The sequence below is a fragment of the Mya arenaria genome, chromosome 13 (assembly GCF_026914265.1).
Source record: "Mya arenaria isolate MELC-2E11 chromosome 13, ASM2691426v1".
Lineage (NCBI taxonomy): Eukaryota > Metazoa > Mollusca > Bivalvia > Myida > Myidae > Mya > Mya arenaria.
The window spans coordinates 58,752,295-58,773,792 of NC_069134.1; the positions used below are offsets into that span (position 1 = coordinate 58,752,295).

Consider the following 21,498-nt stretch of genomic DNA (forward strand, 5'->3'; position numbering starts at 1 on the left):
TTACCAGAGCACTGGGCTTGCGGGCTTGTGTTAATTTCGACCACTGTTGTTACCGAATGGTGGCGTCAGGCCCTTTGATAATTAAGGGAAAAAAAGTGTTGTTTTGGCAAAATGGGGAAAAATACTAACATGATTCATATTATGTTGAACTTGTTTTCAACAAACCTATGGACATATTCATGAATGGCATTTATTGCTACATTTGTTTAATGTCAAGAGGTCAATGTTCCTCAAAAAAAAAATCTATACCAAACCAAACAGCATTAACTGTATTTGCATAGGAGACTGCTGGACTATACCCACTTTTCTAGTTTTGCAAAGGAGCCTGCTGGACTACCCAATTTAGAAATGTAAGGATTTCGAGTCACTTACTGTTTTTTTGCACGGGATTCTGCAAGACTTGCCAATTTACAAATGTATATCAAAGGAGTTCAGGTCAAAATCAAGGATTTCAGTATGGAATATATAATTGGCATGTCAAAAAATTCAACAATTGCATTGAAAAAATTATGCAAATGTGTAAGTACTATTATTATAAGTTTCATGTGGGCATCTTGAACGATTTATGAAATATGACCAAGTTTCAGCTTGACAACAAAGTTGTGCGTAAGATATTACCTATAGACATTTAAACAAAAATAAAAAAAGATTAAGCTAAAAATAGTTAAGAAATTAGCTGAAGATGATCAAATTTTAAATGGCGAAAATTAACAAATTCAGTTCAACCTAGCACATTTCAAATCAATCAAGTCAAACTTTGATTACAGTTCTTACCATTATGAATTCACTAATAACCCAGATTTTCAAAAATATAAACATATGTAGGCCAAAAATATAGCTCATAAATTTTGAGGAAGATAATTCTCTAACAAGAAGGTAGTCAGTCCAGAGTTTTGAACGTCTAATTAGGCCAGTGGTAATCGACTGAAAGGCTAATTGGAAAATGCTGTTAGCTTAAGAGGTATAACCACAAATCAAAACATCTCCCACCTGGCTTCAACTTTATCCCAAGAAGCTGGAAAATGTACCATATCTGTCCTTATGGTTGCCCATAGCCTGATAGCCATGCCGTGTGAAATTTTAGCCGCTAAATACAGCTTATCCTGATTCATAACATAAAAAAAACACTATCTAATGGTCAGCCATTTTGGATTATAGCCTATTGCCATTTGGAACACCTCACCATTTTCATCGGAAACAACTTCGGATGTATACAAACGGTTTACAATGTCTTTATATTTTACCAATTTGCTGCAGGTAGATCAAGAAATAATTTCAAATTAGCAGTTAAACATAATGACCTTACTCATCGGAATCATAATTATTTATGTAATAAGGAAAATTTAACGAATATTTTCTACTGATGTTTTGGCATACATCTGAGGTTGTTTTTGATGGAAAATGGCCGAGGTGTTCCGAATGGCCTAGAGCGCTACCCTTAGGTTACACACCACCAATTTTATTGAAAATTTGTTCAATATTTAGTGCTCAAGGCACAGGCCTGGCAGGGCGTCTATTAGCTTAAATATGGTAAGATGATTAAGACCCATAGGGTTGAAACAAGAGATGATTTAGGCTGCAAAAATATGTGGTCTGTCTAGAAAATTCAATTCATTGATGTGTTAGAGCCATGCTTCCACATTTTGAGCTCAGTGTATGCACCCAAATTCTGCCATCTTAGAATTGAATGCTTAAGATAATCAAATTTTGTATAATAAATATTATATGTATATGCTTTAAATTAAATACATACAAACTTAATATATCTGGCATTAGAAATCTGAAACTACTTCAATAAAACATTTCTAACATTTTTAGCCCAATTTTAAAGTTCAGTTTATCACAGCCCCAAATGTTCCCTTTTAAACCTTAGCACCCTGTCCCTTTTCTGCAGCACCCTGCCCTTTTTAAAACCTGGCTTATTAACCCTAAAAACATGTTTTCTAAACTTATTTGTAATATCTCCATAATCAGAGTTTACTACCAAGTTCTATCACTATTTATAGAAACAATCAATCTAAATTATTTTGAATAATTTCATTAACGCTTTACATCTGCACTCTTTTTTCTTGAAAGTTAAACGCACATGATTTATTATTAAAGACTCTGTTTTATTAAACGAAGCAAACATTTCAATTTCCTCTCGAAAAATGTGTGTTACAAATTTATGTATCAAAGCTGCTACTGTTCACGGCTGAGCCCATTAACCACAACTAGCTTTCCTTATTGTTTTATCTGTTGCGGCTTTCACAGAGTTGATAAAACAAGATGTAACTTCATTATTTTTGAGAGTACAATATGGGGGATGATAATTCCTCTCTTCAAAGTACAGCGAAAAAGCCATTTTCATAGGTGTGATGCTTTTTTTTCTCTGATCATAAAAAAACAGTTCTGCCATGTTGGAGTTATACACATCCTGGCCCAGTATTCAAAATATTGTTCTCATCCTTAGATATGCCTCAGTGATTCTATTCAGTCTATTGGCCAGTTATTTTTACTGTCCAATCAAAACACTCAGATTCTACTCCTAAACTAAAGTTAAAACTACATGTAAGCAGGTCTGTTTTAATGGAGATCTTATTTGATGATTGTCATAAATTGAAATTATCTCACTGTCGTTTTTTCATTCTTTTGCTACATATTAGCATGAATTGATCTTTAATAGGTAAAAAAGAACACAAAAGTTGAGGAATCGAAAAAAATCAACTTGCTGCCATTTGTGATATTAATACAGACTTTAGATTATTGACATTCAATGACAAAGATTTTAATAATTTAAAAGACCATAATAGGCATGCAAACATAGTCAAATTTGTTTCAGTTGCAATGTATATAGGATAAAATGCAGAATCATCAGCAATATCATTATTTGGAACAAAGATATAGTGTCAGTAAGGTCATAGATTATAAAGTTACATCTTGAGGTCAATGTGAATAAAAGTGAAAATCATTTCATAAAACATGAACACAAGTGAGGCAATTTTGAAGGTGAATGTGAAGATGGGGATTTGAGATCAAATCTCTGAACAGATGATATGGGACCTGATCAGTCTCTTAATCTTAAAAAAAATGGATTTGTGATCTCATCAGCCTTTGAGCAATGGATTTGTGATCTGATCATGCCTCTAAGCAGTGGATTTGTGATCTCATCAATCTCTTAACAATGGATTTGTGATCTCATCAGCCTTTGAGCAATGGATTTGTGATCTGATCAGCCTCTAAGCAGTGGATTTGTGATCTCATCAATCTCTTAACCATTGATTTGTGATCTGATCAGCCTCTGAGCAGTGTATTTATGATCTGATCAGTCCTAATAAGTGAGGGACCTGTATATAAAGTTGTACCTACCATAACTGTGTATAAAGTTGTACCTACCATAACTGTGTATAAAGTTGTACCTACCATAACTGTGTATAAAGTTGTACCTACCATAACTGTGTATAAAGTTGTACCTACCATAACTGTGTATAAAGTTGTACCTACCATAACTGTGTATAAAGTTGTACCTACCATAACTGTGTATAAAGTTGTACCTACCATAACTGTGTATAAAGTTGTACCTACCATAACTGTGTATAAAGTTGTACCTACCATAACTGTGTATAAAGTTGTACCTACCATAACTGTGTATAAAGTTGGCAAGATAGAGATCCAGTTCTCGAACGGAGACCGATATATGGTGTGGGTTCACGCACAAGTTTGGGTGTATACAGTCTGGAGACTTTTCTAGTCTCTCACCGTCCGTACTTTCTAGAGGAATTGCTTTAAATAATATCACCATAACTAAATCCAGTCTCCAAACTTTGTCAGCCTGTCTTAAACAGTCGATTCGCCGCATTTTCCCCTTCTGGTCGGGGTTACTTAGCACACATAACGGCGGTCTTTTTCCCGATATACTTAAAACAAAATCCTCTCGGCATTCTTGTGTGATGTCCTTCCGAAGCTTCGCTAACAATCTTGAGGCCCATTTTTGTTTTATTTCTGGTTTCTCATTCTGAAATAGAGAAAGAACTTTTTTGATATGTTGGCAATTTGATAAAAATCATACAAATAACAAAGACCAACTCAATGCGCTTATTTTCAATATTTGCATTTTTTGTGTGTACTTTTTTAAGGTGGGAAATGGGCTAAATTTGTTGGAAAGACAGTCCTTTGAAATCATCTTGTCTTCCAAACTCTCCTGTTATAAAAATAAACACAGGATTATTCCTCTATTCATAGAAAGACAAGTCATCACTCAAAATATACAGAATTAAACCAGGGCATAAAAACAAGACTGATTACTTCTTTGACTCTCTCACGGACATGGTGATAGTATAAAACAAATTATTTATTAACATATGATACATGCATACAGCATCTCTAAAATCAATAAATTTTGATTAATGAAAAACATATTTTTTACATAAAAAACTTTAAACTTGTTTCCATGGGTGCCTGCAATTCTCCTTGACCCTTCTCTTGTCTAGTCATGATTTAAAAATAAAAAACATTTGACATTTGATGAAAAATAGAAAGCGGTTTCCATAGTTACTTGTAATTCCTCCTTGACCCTTCTCTCCTCCTCCATTGACATGCGTTTCTCATGTTTCTTGAAGTGTTTCCGCTTGGCCGCCTGCAGGTTGAACCACGTGTATGAGAACGCTTTCACATGCGGCAGCAGGGCCTCAATAAATGGATGAAATTCATCCTGAAATAAACAAACATTTTTTTTATATAACGATGTAAAATCAGGTCAAAAGTTGTATAAAATTGAAATCATTGCTCCAATGACAATAACTTACATGGTATGAATTATACATTGTAAGAAAACCCTGTCTGAAACGGTAAATACTTAATTATATACTTTTGGTTTTACAGTGTCTCTTTTAATAGCCTTTTGATGCTACAATGTATGACTTTTAGCATGGGTTACTCCCCTTGACAATGAATGAAAACAATATGGCTGAATTTGAAACTTGAAATTGCTATAAACAGTTATGAAATGATAACGTATTGGTTTCCATAAAATAAATTTGAAAAAAGTGATACTTCAAATAGTTTTGCATACGAACATTGCTAAAATATCAGCCTGGAGACTGTTCAGTTTTGCCACTGGTTTGTCCTCAACTCCCCCAAGGAGCATTATAATAATTAACATAGGAGACTTAAATTTGAAAAGCTTGGACTACAATTCAGACTGTAAGGATATATGTTATGGTATATGGTACAATATGCTCCTTTTGCCATTTTGAGTTGCTATACATGAATGATAATATATATATAGTGTTGTAACTTTTAATTCCACTTCCATTTCCTGTTTTACCAACTTCGAAAACAGTTTGCTAAGATTACATAATTTTATATTCATTGAAATTATTTGGAAAAAAACTCCTACAAGAACATGTCCTCTTTTTAATATTTCACTTAAAACTCTTAAATAGCAAGTCTCATGCTCTATTGTGTAAATGAATATAAATCTGTCTTTGTATTTAGATGGATATGATTCGCTTACTCAATTTCAAATTTACGTCAGTGAGGTTTAAGAGATCAAATATGTATAATTTCGAAATTTGATCCATACAAAAGATTTTTCTCAATATTGAGTGTCAGCAAGAATTTCAACAGATCCGGAATTCACATAACTCAGGGTTTTCTCATGCTGGTACAAATAAAAAGTTATATGTAGACCATCGAAATTCATGTTAAAGATCAATGAGTCTATTACTTCTGATTCATAACCTTCGTCTATTAAACAGTACAATTTTGTTTTTGTACTGTAGAAATAGCGGTGGAAAAAACAGAATATTTGTAGTTCTGAGCTTCAACTAATTCAACAGTTGTCTGGTTAGTGCAGTGGTTAGCGCACTTGCTTCTCACAAAGGCAACCAGAGTTCGATTCCCGGCCTGGGTGCATGTGAGTTTGGTGAGTGGTCGCCAAGCAAGACAAGTGGGTTTTCTCCAGGTTCTCCAGTTTCCCCAACAAAACATGACCACACTCGTGCAACATCGTGCCAATGAGAGTGACTTAGTATAAGTTTTCATAACTTTATTCACAATCATTGTAAAATATATAATTAGCAAAGAAACTAACATATTAAACTTTACCCTAGCCTTACGATACACATGAACTAGAGTACTTCAAATTTCTTAGCCTTCCCATTAAAAATTGAAATTGACAATGACCTTACATCACCTTTTAACAAAGTTGAATTATCCTGGGTCAAATAATTACGAACCTACTAACCACCAGCTAAATATTTCAAATAAAGTAATTACCCGTCCATTAAAAATGGTATCTGTCTCAAAAACACTGCCCTACCCACCAAGAATGTAAAAAACTGCACCCCGCTATGCTGGATGATAAATGTGTATGTTTTCTGGATATACATAACAAGCAGGTTAACAGCTAACTGAGACAAGAAAACATTGTAATTACCTAAATCAGACAAATAATTTATCAACCATGTGGAAGACATGGAAGTTAAAAACCTTTCAAATAACAAAGCGCAGACAAAGTACTTAAAATGATTCACCATTTTTAAAATTTCCCTTTCAGTTTTTATCATTGATAAATTATTAATAAAGATCTTGAATTCTCGTCATTATTTCTTCATCCACTTAAGTGATCATTGTCAAGGGCATTTAACCTACTTTAGTTCATCATTATGTAAAATCTTAAAGTGAAGTTCGAAGATATCCATTGTTTCTAAATATTTCAACGAAACAAAATATCTAAACTCCTACTTCTCCATTTAAAAATCAAATGAAAGACAAAAGGCCACAGTTTACAAAATATATATTGGGGCGTAGCAGACCCACATTTTGAAGGGTAGGGCTTCATTAATTTACTTTTTAAGCCCTAAATTCCATAATAAAAAAGAGCAAAAAAATGATGATCATCTGAGGGAATTGAAATAAAAATTGGGTTTTTGGTATTTTTGTGCACCATGCAGTCAGGTAAGGCAAAGCAAACAATTGATCAGTTGTGGCCTTAAAGCTGTTTATTTTTTCCAATCAAACCGTTCAATCATTCTGATCAAACATGTAGGAAATGACCTGCTTTTTTAAATCCTAGACTAAACAGCACGAAGGCAGAAGGTCTGCAAGGCATTAAGAAATGCCATTCCGCTGCTAGAACATTTAGCCAACATGTGCTGCACCTACCTTCACTTACAATGCTAAAACAAGATGCCATCATTAATTTGATCTTACAAACACTAGAGATAAGATCATCCTTATTCCATCACCAACTGTCTGAGCACATCTTGAATTCCGTAAACAACACTTGTTGGAGTTTCAAGTGCTTCATCATGTTATGCCCCTGCTGAATTCTATCCCCCCCCCCCGACTTCAACACAAACACATCCCCTGTGAGGAGGAATTTTCAGCTGGGAGTCCTTGGACCCTCATGGTTGACAAATTGGTGATCTCTAGTTATTTTAAGAGGTTTCAAACTGTTCATACCAAATAAAAGATTATTTTTGGGATCCCAGGAATGCTGGTTGCAAATATTAATGGGGGTCCTGTAATATTAAGCCAGAGAATTGATTGAGGTGACAGATTTTTTTTCTTTTACTTTTATTTTTTTAAAGAGGGGAGTGGGTGGCCCAAGAGAAGGGGGGGGGACAGTCACAAACTGAAAAACTAAGAAATGAACTATAATTCTCATTACAACAATAACTGTTGAATGATAACAAAGCATTTTGATCCTGAGCAACATTATGTCCAATCTTCAAACCAGTTTGCCATTTTGGGTGCCCAAAATAACTTCCATGGTGGTCTAGCTGTCATTATAAATCATCACCTAATATAATCAAAATGGCTGACAAATGTCAAAGACCTACCAATATATGTACCCTGCTATATACCTGTGTAAGCTGACACATATCATGGAAACCAAACCACAAAACTACAACATACCTACCATGTATATAGGTACTGTACATGCATAAAGGTTCTGAAGGCTTATCAGTGATCAAGGCTCAATTGGTAACAGCATTGTCTATAATACTTGGGGGATTCCTATCTACACTTTCCCCAAATTACTATCATCTGTTTCGGTCCTCCATACAACATTAAGATGCATTTCAGAAACATTCCATGAGCAATTCAGTGCTTTATTGCAACTGTAATATATTCTTACGACATTTTGTTTAAATAACATTGTTACTATAATGTCACTTTGACTTGAAACTTTTTCTTTATTTTTATACTACATATTATTATGAACTAATTGTCAACAGGCTGTTTTTTTAAAGCTAGAAATTATGTTTTAATTAATTGCATAAATAACAAAGCATATGCTTTTGAAATATCATAATTAAACTTTAATTGATTAAACCGTCAAAGGCTTTTTTTGGTCAAGAAATGCCAGCATCCAATGGTCAATGAACCGGACAGAATTAAAAGATATAAAGGCTGAATTCATGAATGCTTAACTGTTAACTATGAAATATTTACATAACTATATTACTATGAAATATTAACATTCGTTCCTGTTGAAAATTGCACTTTCTGATCATTAAAGTACACAAGAGGTTGCCGAGTTTTAATATAATACGTGCACGATACCATAGCAGATATAAATAATACATGATGAATAGTCGGCGCCATTGGCAATACAAGTGGCAATACATATTCTTTCAACCAAGAATTAATGCATATACTTTTATTTGAACTAATATTCCAATGAAACAAGGATCTTCGGAATACCTGCGAATATCTCTGATACAATAAAAATGACCCTTGTTATTTAACAGTCACATGATGTTTTATCTCAATGAATCAAGTGACATCATTGATGCTTCCACTGTTCATACATTTTAATTTATACCGTGTTAAAATATCTTGGAAGCCTAATTTTCAGGCTTGTAGTTGGATTATCGTCAGTTTAAGAGAAATTTTGCAAAAGAAAGAGTATAAATAATTATAAACTTTACAAACAGATAATCATGCACTGACCAAATGTTTTCATATGGAAGGAACCACAATACTTTTTCAACATTCATTCCTTAATAAAACCCAAGAAAGATTACACATGATTTAGCAGTTTTATAAAATAACCAAAGCCTGGAACCAAATACCAAAAAACTCACAAAATGAGATATAAGCAACAGCTGCAGCCATCTTGATTGTTTCAATTTAATACAACCGATGATTCAATGAATTTTTTAACGCATTTAAGCTCAAACGATTCAATTTATATAACAGCCCAAGAAATAAAATGCTATGTTTTCTCGACTCTATAATGGAATAAATAGATCAACATGCCATTATGCTAGGACATTCAGCAGCTGAGGTCTGAGCGGAAAATATAAAATATATAAAAGCAATGTATTAGTGCACAAAAGGTATGATTGCTTATGCATAAAACTTCAAAGATTTTTCTTCTTTTAAATGGAATATATAAATAAAAGAAGATTAAAAATTAAACATTACAAATACAAAAGAATCAGATTTATATTTACATTAAAAAAGTGCAAACATTTGCAGATTTCTCTATGGATCGGATAATTTTGTCGAATCAATAAAAACATAAAATGTTTTATGGTGGATTTGAATTGGCCAATTTAGAACAATGTAATCTTCCTCATTTCTCTTTTTCAACAGCAAAAAGCTCAATAGATTAATATTTTATAATGTGTATCTGCAAATATAGTTGGTCAAAAAGATTAAACAGTTTTCTGTTCATGATTGAGGTCAATCGTAGAATTAATTTAATCCTTTTCAAACCGTATTTATTGTTCGGCAATGAAACTTGACCTTATTAAGGGGAAATTTAAAAATGCACTCATGGACAAATATTAATTCTTATTTTGCTTTTTCTGATATTTTACGGCCTATTTTTGCTTTACTACTTATAAATTTAAACAGATTAAGGGATTTCCATTTTATGATTCCTCTACAAATTAAAATAACCCACTCCAGTTGTTTAGAATTATAGAATTTGAGTAACTACTTTACTAGTCTTAAACGAAGTACTCTTTACTAGTTGTCTACAAAATACAAGAAAATTTGAGTTTAATAGCTATTAGTTTTGAACTATCAGTCAAGCCTATTGTTCCTGGTTCCATAAGCTCACACACCAATTTAGTTTTTTGCAGACTCACACAAAATCTCACATAAGTCTTATAATGACAAAGGTATTCATATCTATATTCACATTTTAAGACAAAGAAATAAAATAGTATTATAAAATTAGGTATTACCATGTTGGCATAATCGCCATACATAAGGTTGTTGCTCCACATAGGTAGGGCATAAAGTGTATTCCGAATCACCACCAACTGGTTGCCCGCCACATTTTAAAACCTGGCTAATATCCGATCATCTTTGATTAACTTGAATAATTAAGATGTGAATTCCATCAAGCAGTTGTGCATTTCATTTACTGCATCAATATGATACTATCATATGAAATAATTACACTTCCAAGGAATGTATAAGCAATCCCTGCTTTAATAAGTCTTTCACGTTTGTATTTACGTTGTATTTACGTTGAAAACTGTTTGTAATTACATTTTCTAATTTTAAAACTTACTCTGAAAACAATAAAATGTGTAAGTGCAAAGTTATAATTATCAATTACCACAACTTCTGATTTCACAGTAAGATCTCCACGGTAACATTTTTATTGCTACACAAAGCTGCATCTTCCGTACTAAACAGCTTTGCTAATTAAGCATTCAGTCATAAAATCAGGCTGAACAATTCTATAAATCCAAGTATTCCTCCTATTTCCAAAAGCTTCTGCTTCTATATTTCCAAATTCTTCTGTTTCTGAATCTGTTTCTGAATCTGTTCCTACCTTTCCTTAATCTTTCACCACATTTTGGTATAAGTCAAGTGACTAGGTCAGACTGATATATAAACAAAATCTTATGAAGAAAAAGGCAAACTATGTCCATTGTATCTTTACTGTAATTTTTCTATGAATATTTCACATGTAGGCCTGACTGTATCCCATTATATTACGTTCATGAACTATTTTTTTCAGGTATTACACGGAATATATATAACACTCTTGACAGTTAAATGAATTGCAACCGAGTATAAACTACCCTCTCAGCTCTTTAACATTTATTACTCATACAAAATCCATTAAAACTTTATATACAAGGTCACTTATATAAAGCCGGTTGTTCTTAAAAACGAAGAAACATTACAACGAAACGTCGAAAAAAGTTAAGCTCAATCACCGTAATTTTTATCAATCAAGCACAATAAAGCACATATCGTAAGCCCTTGAAATTTGATCGCACAATCTTGATCTTTAAAGTCCTACCTAAAGTACACAACGAGACATTTAAATGGCTATGTACATATACTATTCAGTGTAGAGTAGGTAATTGAATATGAACAGTAGCCTAATCATGGTAATCCCGATATATTGTTCTATCGTGCTCCTATTCAATATACCATTATATTTGATCTCCATGTTAAAGCTAAGAAACAAATGAGAGACCTTTTGAAGCGCATATATATAAACCTTGTCAAATTACTCCAAATATCATAAATGATAAATATTAGCCCCAGACACAAAACTAGAAAGACATAAAAACTTCTGACTTCTTCTATTGGAAAATAAATATCGGGCAGCTAAGGAAATTTCAGTGTATTTATCAGCATTTTATTTATGTATATATAAAACAGACAAATAAGGTCTATCAATGTGTATATATAAAACTACAAGAGTTTTGTAAATTCATATTTATTTTATACTGAGCTTCAAAAGGCATGCTAACAAGTAAATAAAGGTATTTGTGGATTTTTACAAAGCATAAAGAATGCACAGCAAACATTACAAAGTAGTTTGGGGTCAGATACAATTAAGTGTCAAGGTATTTAATATAGAATGCAGAAACTGCATAGAAAACAATTTATTCTAAAGTTTAATATCATAAGGCCGTAACCCCTTTTTTGTATGTGCGTGTTTTTTCTCATGGAGTACTTGCATGGGACTCAAGAGGGTGGTAAGCGAGGGAGTACTTGGGACTCAAGAGGGTGATACACGAGGAAGTACTTGGGACTCAAGAGGGTGTCAAGACGGTGATACAAAAGGAAGTACTTGGCACTCAAGAGGGTGATACACAAGGGAGTACTTGGGACTCAAGAGAGTGGTATGGGAGGGAGTACTTGGGACTCAAGAGGGTGATACACAAGGGAGTACTTGGGACTCAAGAGGGTGATACATGAGGGAGTACTTGGGACTCAAGAGGGTGATACACGAGGGAATACTTGGGGTTCAAGAGGGTGATACACGAGGGAGTTCTTGGGACTCAAGAGGGTGATACACAAGGGAGTACTTGGGACTCAAGAGGGTGATACACGAGGGAGTACTTGGGACTTAAGAGGGTGATACACGAGGGAATACTTGGGGTTCAAGAGGGTGATACACGAGGGAATACTTGGGACTCAAGAGGGTGATACACAAGGGAGTACTTGGGACTCAAGAGGGTTATACACCAGGGAGTACTTGGGACTCAAGAGGGTGATACATGAGGGAGTACTTGGGACTCAAGAGGGTGATACACGAGGGAATACTTGGGGTTCAAGAGGGTGATACACGAGGGAATACTTGGGGTTCAAGAGGGTGATACACAAGGGAGTACTTGGGACTCAAGAGGGTAATACACGAGGGAGTACTTGGTACTCAAGAGGGTGATACACGAGGGAGTACTTGGGACTCAAGAGGGTGATACATGAGGGAATACTTGGGGTTCAAGAGGGTGATACACGAGGGAGTTCTTGGGGCTCAAGAGGGTGATACATGAGGGAGTACTTGGGACTCAAGAGAGTGATACACGAAGGAGTACTTGGGACTCAAGAGAGTGGTATAGGAGGGAGTTCTTGGGACTCAAGAGATTGGTATGTGAGGGAGTACTTGAGACTCAAGAGGGTGATACATGAGGGAGTACTGGGACTCAAGAGGGTGATACATGAGGGAGTACTGGGACTCAAGAGGGTGCTACATGAGGGAGTACTTGGGACTCAAGAAAGTGGTATGCGAGGGAGTACTTGGGACTCAAGAGAGTGGTATAGGAGGGAGTTCTTGGGACTCAAGAGATTGGTATGTGAGGGAGTACTTGAGACTCAAGAGGGTGATACATGAGGGAGTACTGGGACTCAAGAGAGTGATACATGAGGGAGTACTGGGACTCAAGAGGGTGATACATGAGGGAGTACTTGGGACTCAAGAGAGTGGTATAGGAGGGAGTACTTGGGACTCAAGAGGGTGATACACAAGGGAGTACTTGGGACTCAAGAGAGTGATACACGAGGGAGTACTTGGGACTCAAGAGGGTGATACACAAGGGAGTACTTGGGACTCAAGAGAGTGATACACGAGGGAGTACTTGGGACTCAAGAGGGTGATACATGAGGGAGTACTTGGGACTCAAGAGGGTGATACATGAGGGAGTACTGGGACTCAAGAGGGTGATACATGAGGGAGTACTTGGGACTCAAGAGAGTGGTATAGGAGGGAGTACTTGGGACTCAAGAGGGTGATACACAAGGGAGTACTTGGGACTCAAGAGAGTGGTTTGGGAGGGAGTACTTGGGACTCAAGAGGGTGATACACAAGGGAGTACTTGGGACTCAAGAGGGTGATACACGAGGGAGTACTTGGGACTCAAGAGGGTGATACACGAGGGAGTACTTGGGACTCAAGAGGGTGATACATGAGGGAGTACTGGGACTCAAGAGGGTGATACATGAGGGAGTACTTGGGACTCAAGAGGGTGATACATGAGGGAGTACTGGGACTCAAGAGGGTGATACATGAGGGAGTACTTGGGACTCAAGAGAGTGGTATAGGAGGGAGTACTTGGGACTCAAGAGGGTGATACACAAGGGAGTACTTGGGACTCAAGAGAGTGGTTTGGGAGGGAGTACTTGGGACTCAAGAGGGTGATACATGAGGGAGTACTTGGGACTCAAGATGGTGGTATGGGAGGGAGTACTTGGGACTCAAGAGGGTGATACACAAGGGAGTACTTGGGACTCAAGAGGGTGATACATGAGGGAGTACTCGGGACTCAAGAGGGTGATACATGAGGGAGTACTTGGGACTCAAGAGAGTGGTATAGGAGGGAGTACTTGGGACTCAAGAGGGTGATACACAAGGGAGTACTTGGGACTCAAGAGAGTGGTATGGGAGGGAGTACTTGGGACTCAAGAGGGTGATACACAAGGGAGTACTTGGGACTCAAGAGGGTGATACACGAGGGAGTACTTGGGACTCAAGAGGGTGATACATGAGGGAGTACTTGGGACTCAAGAGGGTGATACACGAGGGAATACTTGGGGTTCAAGAGGGTGATACACGAGGGAATACTTGGGGTTCAAGAGGGTGATACACAAGGGAGTACTTGGGACTCAAGAGGGTAATACACGAGGGAGTACTTGGTACTCAAGAGGGTGATACACGAGGGAGTACTTGGGACTCAAGAGGGTGATACATGAGGGAATACTTGGGGTTCAAGAGGGTGATACACGAGGGAGTTCTTGGGGCTCAAGAGGGTGATACATGAGGGAGTACTTGGGACTCAAGAGAGTGATACACGAAGGAGTACTTGGGACTCAAGAGAGTGGTATAGGAGGGAGTTCTTGGGACTCAAGAGATTGGTATGTGAGGGAGTACTTGAGACTCAAGAGGGTGATACATGAGGGAGTACTGGGACTCAAGAGGGTGGTACACAAGGGAGTACTTGGGACTCAAGAGAGTGGTATGGGAGGGAGTACTTGGGACTAAGAGGGTGATACACAAGGGAGTACTTGGGACTCAAGAGAGTGGTATAGGAGGGAGTACTTCAGACTCAAGAGGGTGATACACAAGGGAGTACTTGGAACTCAAGAGGGTGATACATAAGGGAGTACTTGGGACTCAAGAGGGTGATACATGAGGGAGTACTTGGGACTCAAGAGGGTGATACATGAGGGAGTACTTGGGACACAAGAGGGTGGTTCATGAAAGGTACTTTGGACTCAAGAGGGCGGTATGTGAGGAAGAACTTGGGACTCAAAGAGAGTTGTTCATGGCAAGAAACAACAGAGTAAATTGGCATTATTTGGTCACATAAAGAGTGTTTAAATGCTTTGATGCAGGGTTCAGATAAAAAAGGATGCTAAACCCTCATGTAATCAAGTAATTATACAACCAAAATTAAACCAATTTAATGAATACATGACTTTTTTTCTTTGTTTTTCGTTTTATATTTCATAATATTGTTCGAAAAAAATATTTTTATGATATTATTATTCATTTGTTTTCTCTCATTTTCAACAGAAGAGCTTTATATCTGTTTTTCATAAGAACAGAAACACTTTGAAGTAGCTGGCACATAAAACCTTCAACATATATTGTGAAATAATGATAAAACAATGATTTATGAAACTGATGTGCCTGTTTTCCGGGATCTCTTCTATTTTCTTTCACTCCGCTAACACTTTTCCGAAGCAAATACAGTCCAAGCCCTTGAAAATACAAGGCTGTAATGCCTTCAAACAAAACAGGTATTAGAACTTACCACTTTTTAAAATTAAGAAGCATAGAGCCTAATAATCATTTTAAACATTACAGAGTTTTACCATAGCAACATAATTTTATTGAATTGTTTACCTTGGCGACATTGAAAACTCATGCAAATTTATAGTTATATATAAGTATGTAATGAAATTATTAATTAATGGTTAGGATATTACCTGTGCAATAACAAATGAATAATGTTTATTAATTTTACAATTTAGGCTTTTGCTTTCAATACTAAAATTATTCAACAGAACCACTCACCCACAAGGATTCTTACATAAACTGAGTGATTATACAACCTTCAAGTCTTTCGTTGAAAAGCGATACTAACATTATTCAAAAGCATGGACTTCAAAAATATTTGAACAATTATCAAATTTGTTGAAGGTTTCCTGCCGTCAATATCTAAATTTAAATACTCTTAGTAGTCCTCATGATTTGCCACACTTTATTTCGTCATACAAAAAAAGGGCATTTTACAAAAAAGAGAGCGTCAGTCCCTTTAATTTCTGTTTAATACACGTACAGCAGCTTTTTAAAACACTATGGGCAGGGCCATACGAAGACAATACCGGATTATAATGGGTATGGCGCTGACCGAAACCAATCCAAAATAATAGGAGTTGCAGTGTATACAGGAATGTCAGCTTTTTTCTATTCTGTATGTAAAGAGAAGGAGAGCATGTTGTATAATTTGCCATAAAGTATAAATCTTCATCATATCCTACAATCAAAATAATACCTATAAGCATAACAACGTTGACATCATAATGCAATCTACGTTTTAGTGGGATGACTATCCTAACTGATCTACGATAGTTATTATCTTCATTACAAACGACACTCTGGGATAATATAAAGCAGTGATGTACTCCCCGCAAACAACATAAATCGAAGATGAGCACACATTTGCACATTCCTGTGGAAGATTGCCTGATTGGAGATGGCTGCAATCTGCAGACTTCCAGGTAAAATGGTGGCCAGGTGTGATAGTCAAAAGATATGTACCTGTACAGAGGCATATTCTATCTCTTGAAGAACTCACTTGCCCGTCCCCACCCCCTGAACAGTACCCCACCCTCACTACCTCTCTATCCTGTCAGTCTTTTGTATGAAAATATTCCTACAACTGGTACAAGTTGCATACAAGTACTCATATGTGGAAATAAACTTAGCAAAATGTGTTTGTCTACCATTCAAACAAAGAACGACCACAATGCCATTTTGCATGAGATACAGTCACTTTGCATTGCCTTCAACGGCGGCTTCAAACTGTCAGCTTCAACACTTGAAAAAGTTTGTATACGAATCTTTCTTGTAAGCTTAATTTAAAGATACGTTTTGATTGGTCGGCATTAGTTGAAGAAGGCCCTTCCTAGAAAATATTTCAACTTTTTGAGGGTGGAGTGCGAAATACTAGCGCACCAGGATTCTGATCCTAACAGACCTATTTCTTGGTATTTCAATTTTATCAAATACGAAATAACATTTAGCACTCCAATGAGCTTTTTAGAATGTAATACGGATTTCAAGCTCAATACGAAATCTGAAAAACAGTCGCCCAAGTGCCCGGGCACTAGAATACCAAACTGTCATACATTTTAGAAATACAAAGTGCATTGGCATTAAAGCCTTTCACATACAAAATTTGAACAGGTTTCAGGCTGAAGAGAAATATAAAACGAAGATAGAAGCATAATTACTAGTTTGACATTAACTTACAATGAGAACAGTTAATTTGCATATCAAACCATCATTTTTCATTCATTCAAATTGTATGACCAAGGTGTTACACTAATGGACAGCCATAACTGCAGCTTGCACATAAAACGGTTAAACCTGCATTATAAATGCATGACCTCTGGCTCAAGACAGTCGTGTTGCTACGGCAACATGCAGGCCACACCTGAGTGGCCATAGGGACCTTTTTTCTGTCTTTACCTTCAAACGGAGAACAGACTCATCTTGACAAGCTGAAATAATGATGTGTTAGAATGTGCTATGAACAACAGCTGTAATTAGTTACCCAGTAAAGCTCATTGGTGTAAACAAAATGTTGTGTTATAACCGTTAATGATGTTGCACTAGCAGATTTAGGCTTGGGCAGCACCTGGCACGGCCACCCCTTTCTAAAATCAGGGCTATATTACCAGTTATGGGGGAGGGGAGCATGTTTTTTTCAGTTAAGGGAAAAATACTTTTTCAAACAATTTGGACAATTTAGCTTTACAAAGAGAGTAAAATATCGATAAAGCAGTAAATATATCACCCAGAAACATTATTTACTGAATTGTGAGTTTCTCATTATATAAAAAAAATAAAAAGGGAATTTCAGAGGCTATTTTGGTGGGAAAGCAGGGTCTGGCCTTTTGGGAAGTTGCAGGGCTTCGGCTTAGGCAAAGAAGGGTAAAAAGGCCCTGAAAATTTTACTTCTATATGTCAATATCAGAGAATATTGAAATTAACCACGCAAAAATGCCCCAATTCAGACTAAAAATAATCATGTTTTCCCTTGGGGTAAACGCCCAAACATTCATCTTCACTTAGATTGACAGTATATTGAAATACTTATCTATTTTACAGCATGCTTTAAGTTCTTGAATTTTACCTTGGGTGACTAGGACTAAATTTCAAATAACTTTAAGGTAAACATATTATTACATAGTCAAGATAGGCTAACCTTATGGTAGAATTAACATTCACTTCTTGAGTTTGAGGTTGCAGATTCAATCCACAACTGAGTAGGACATTAAAAATGGTACCAGTAGCCCTAGTAGTAGTAGTATCTAGCGTTCAGCATAAGAGGGTCGTACCTCTCTTCTGTGTCAGTAGTTTCAAAATGACCCAGTAGCTGGGTAAAAAAATCAGCAATGAGTCTTGGCCAACCCTCCTACTTCTTTGCTGCCCCATTGAATAGTGGAGGTCCACAAATCCCCATCTAAATTCAGCAATTATCATACATTTCACATAAAATGCCCATTCGCTTCCTGGTGCTTTACACAAGGAACCTTAAAGAACCAATGAGTCTATTTAAAGAGCAGAATCACTATCTCTTGCTGTTTCTTCAACTATGCTGTCACTCCATTACATGCCTTCATCCCCATAAACAATGAAAGTTCATCAACGAAAATGGTTGCATAGAAATTACATTCAGACTTTAAGCTATAAAAGTTAAAAAACTGAAAGATAAACTACACGGATTGAGGCTATTTTAAGAGAGAACTTATTTCCCGACTCCCGCAGCCGACTTTCTCACCCTGTCTACATTTATTCCACCTTATTTGAGCAAATTTGAGATTAACTTACACTCGCAAACAAACAACATAGACTCTTTTCAAAGACCTTTTTTAAAGCGTAAGTGGTAATTTCGTTTTCGATATTTAGCCGCACTTAAACTGTCTCACTTTAAAGCTAGCTTGCATATATATATTTGTGTGGACATGTACACTATAATGACACAGTAGACAGGAAAATGGTTTTGAAATAAGCTAAATACATATGAATAAGAACTATTTACTTAATATTCCTTTAAGATAATCAGTACTTATCATATAAAATAGACTCGAACCTAGGATCATATGATTTAGAGTGAAACTTTTATGCTCAGCCATCCCGAGTGAGGCTGATTTGACCAGACAACCATGACCTCCAGAATGAATTCATAGACATTCAAATGTATGCAATATATATTTAAATCTCTTTTAACCGTACATGAACATGACCGATATGATTTAAGTTTTAAAAATGAAAGTACTTGTACTGACAGTTTGACAAATATTGCCCTATTCAATGATATAAGCGACATCTTACCTGAAGTCGGAACAAAAATCGCTCATTTTGAGATACCTTCGTCAAATTATCCAACTATAAGCTTTACATTGCAATAAAACTTTTCATAGACTTTCAGAATAAATACCGTCTGCAACCATTTCATTGAAAGTTAACTCAAAATTGACTCAAAACTCAGTTAGTACACGTTAGAACATGACACGGCAGCCATTTTGAAAATTAGTTCTGGCAAAGAAACCCAAAAAAGTTGGCGAACAACCCAAAATTTCTACTGCCAAAACTTTATCTGGCTCATATACAATTCTTCAACTCAATGAAAGCACACACGTGAAAATTGGAGCTTACCATGTATAGGATTTAGAACTTAGGTTTTCGTAAATTCCCAAGAAGAAAAGTCGAAACTTCTTTCACATACCATGGTCATTTTACGAAGATATATAACCCGATTACATTTTGCTGTTCTCGATCGAAGCTGAAGAAAATGTAGGTGAATCCAGTATTTACACTATTCCAAATGTCTAAGATCAATTGCTCAACAGCTCACATGAAAATACAAAGTTTTTGTGACCTTTACACTAGTTTACTTTATTAATGGCGTAGTGTTTTCAACTTCGGTGATTGTTGTTGTCAGACTCCATATTTGGAGCAAAGGTATTCTTACTCTAGATATCGACCAATGAAACACGGGATTCCCCTAGGCTGCTGGAGTTGCATACCTTGCTAGAGGCGTGCAGGGGGGAATTCTCTATTTTGTTGAGACGAAACACAATATACATATGCATTAATGGAACTTAAAGTATGCGATAAATGTTGTCATGTTTTATCAAATATTATTTTTGGCAATTCATATTCGCAAAATGGAAAAAAATATCAAAACTCAGAGAAATATATTCCTATTTTAAAGAATTTTCCCCATTGGAGCCTCTTTAAATGACAAGGATTCCCTTATGCTCACATGTACATGTACTAGGATTTCCTTACCTGTATCAACTTTCCGAAAATGAACGAGGAACTGATTTAAGTCCTCAAAAAGAACGCAGATTTGGATTAAATGCACAAGAGTATATTTACCATAATTGTATTTAAAAAAAGTTATTTCGATCATTTTTTCCTAAGATGGTCAAGTTCAATTTAAGAATAAAATTTTGTTATGAGTTATAAATGTCAATCCATAAAATTGAGAAAAACTTCCGTTCCAGGTATTAAAACTTGAAAGGAAAAATGAGTATAAACGTAACATAAAATTGTTTTTCATTGAAATATATGACTATGGTCGATTCTAAGGAACCTATGAAAAAAAATGATTTTAAATATAATCTTATAGTCGGAATGTCCTGTAAACACTTCTGAATTTTGTCACGGGAATTGAACTTCCTATTAAAATCTGAAAACTTACAACCAAAGACAATTCAACTGTTTAGTCTCTTTTCAATTTCATCAAATTTGGTTGGTATTAACAATATCGACATAAATGATATTCTAAGACAAAAACATATATGTAATTTATATAGTTATATTCATTAGGAAATTGCATTGGACAAACGCTATTAATCAATCTCATTTTACTTAGGCAGGCATACGGCAGTTGTCTCCCGTGACAAAGCAAGGTATATCAAACACACGTGTGTTTTGTCAGACAAAATATACATGTGGCATCACCCTAGCATTAAATTAAAGTAATTTACACCAGGGGCACCTGTAAACTATTACAATAAAACATATTCTGAAGCAATTTCTCTTCCGACAAATTCATCTATCTATCTCTTCAAATTGCCTCCCGACTTTCACTGCACTGATGTATCATGATAAGCAGTAGGCTGACAAAATGATTCAATTATGTACATTGATTTATCTGCCTGATAAGCCCGGATAAATTGGGATTTATGGACGCACGGCGGATTGGAGATTGACCCATAACCGTGTTTCATTAAGCTAATTAAAGAAATTTGCCGTAATTTATCAAAAATAAAGGGATAAAGAAAGTCTATGCGAATATATTTCACAACTTGCCTTCAAAGTGTTTGACATAATTATGTTTGCTTTTTTTGTCTGTATTCAAATTATGTCTTATTTATGAACAATTAAAGAACACATATAATTGACTTGATATATTTTTTATTTAGTTTATTTTTGGCGGGAAGTATATTGCACTTTGTATGTGTGGCATTGTTTAAGCATAACGGCGTCATAACTTT

The 21,498-nt window shown here is 35.7% G+C and overlaps 1 protein-coding gene across 1 annotated transcript in view; it reads right to left on the bottom strand.

The window, feature by feature from the left end:
• LOC128213310 (nuclear factor 1 A-type-like) overlaps positions 1-21,498 on the bottom strand; it is a 111,439-nt gene that overhangs the window by 44,662 nt on the left and 45,279 nt on the right. Inside the window, exons 3-4 of the mRNA XM_052918916.1 lie at positions 4,535-4,690; positions 3,619-3,994 (exon numbers count right to left, since the gene is read on the bottom strand). Coding sequence (XP_052774876.1) covers positions 3,619-3,994; positions 4,535-4,690 — 532 coding nt within the window. The remainder of the gene's footprint in view (positions 1-3,618; positions 3,995-4,534; positions 4,691-21,498) is intronic.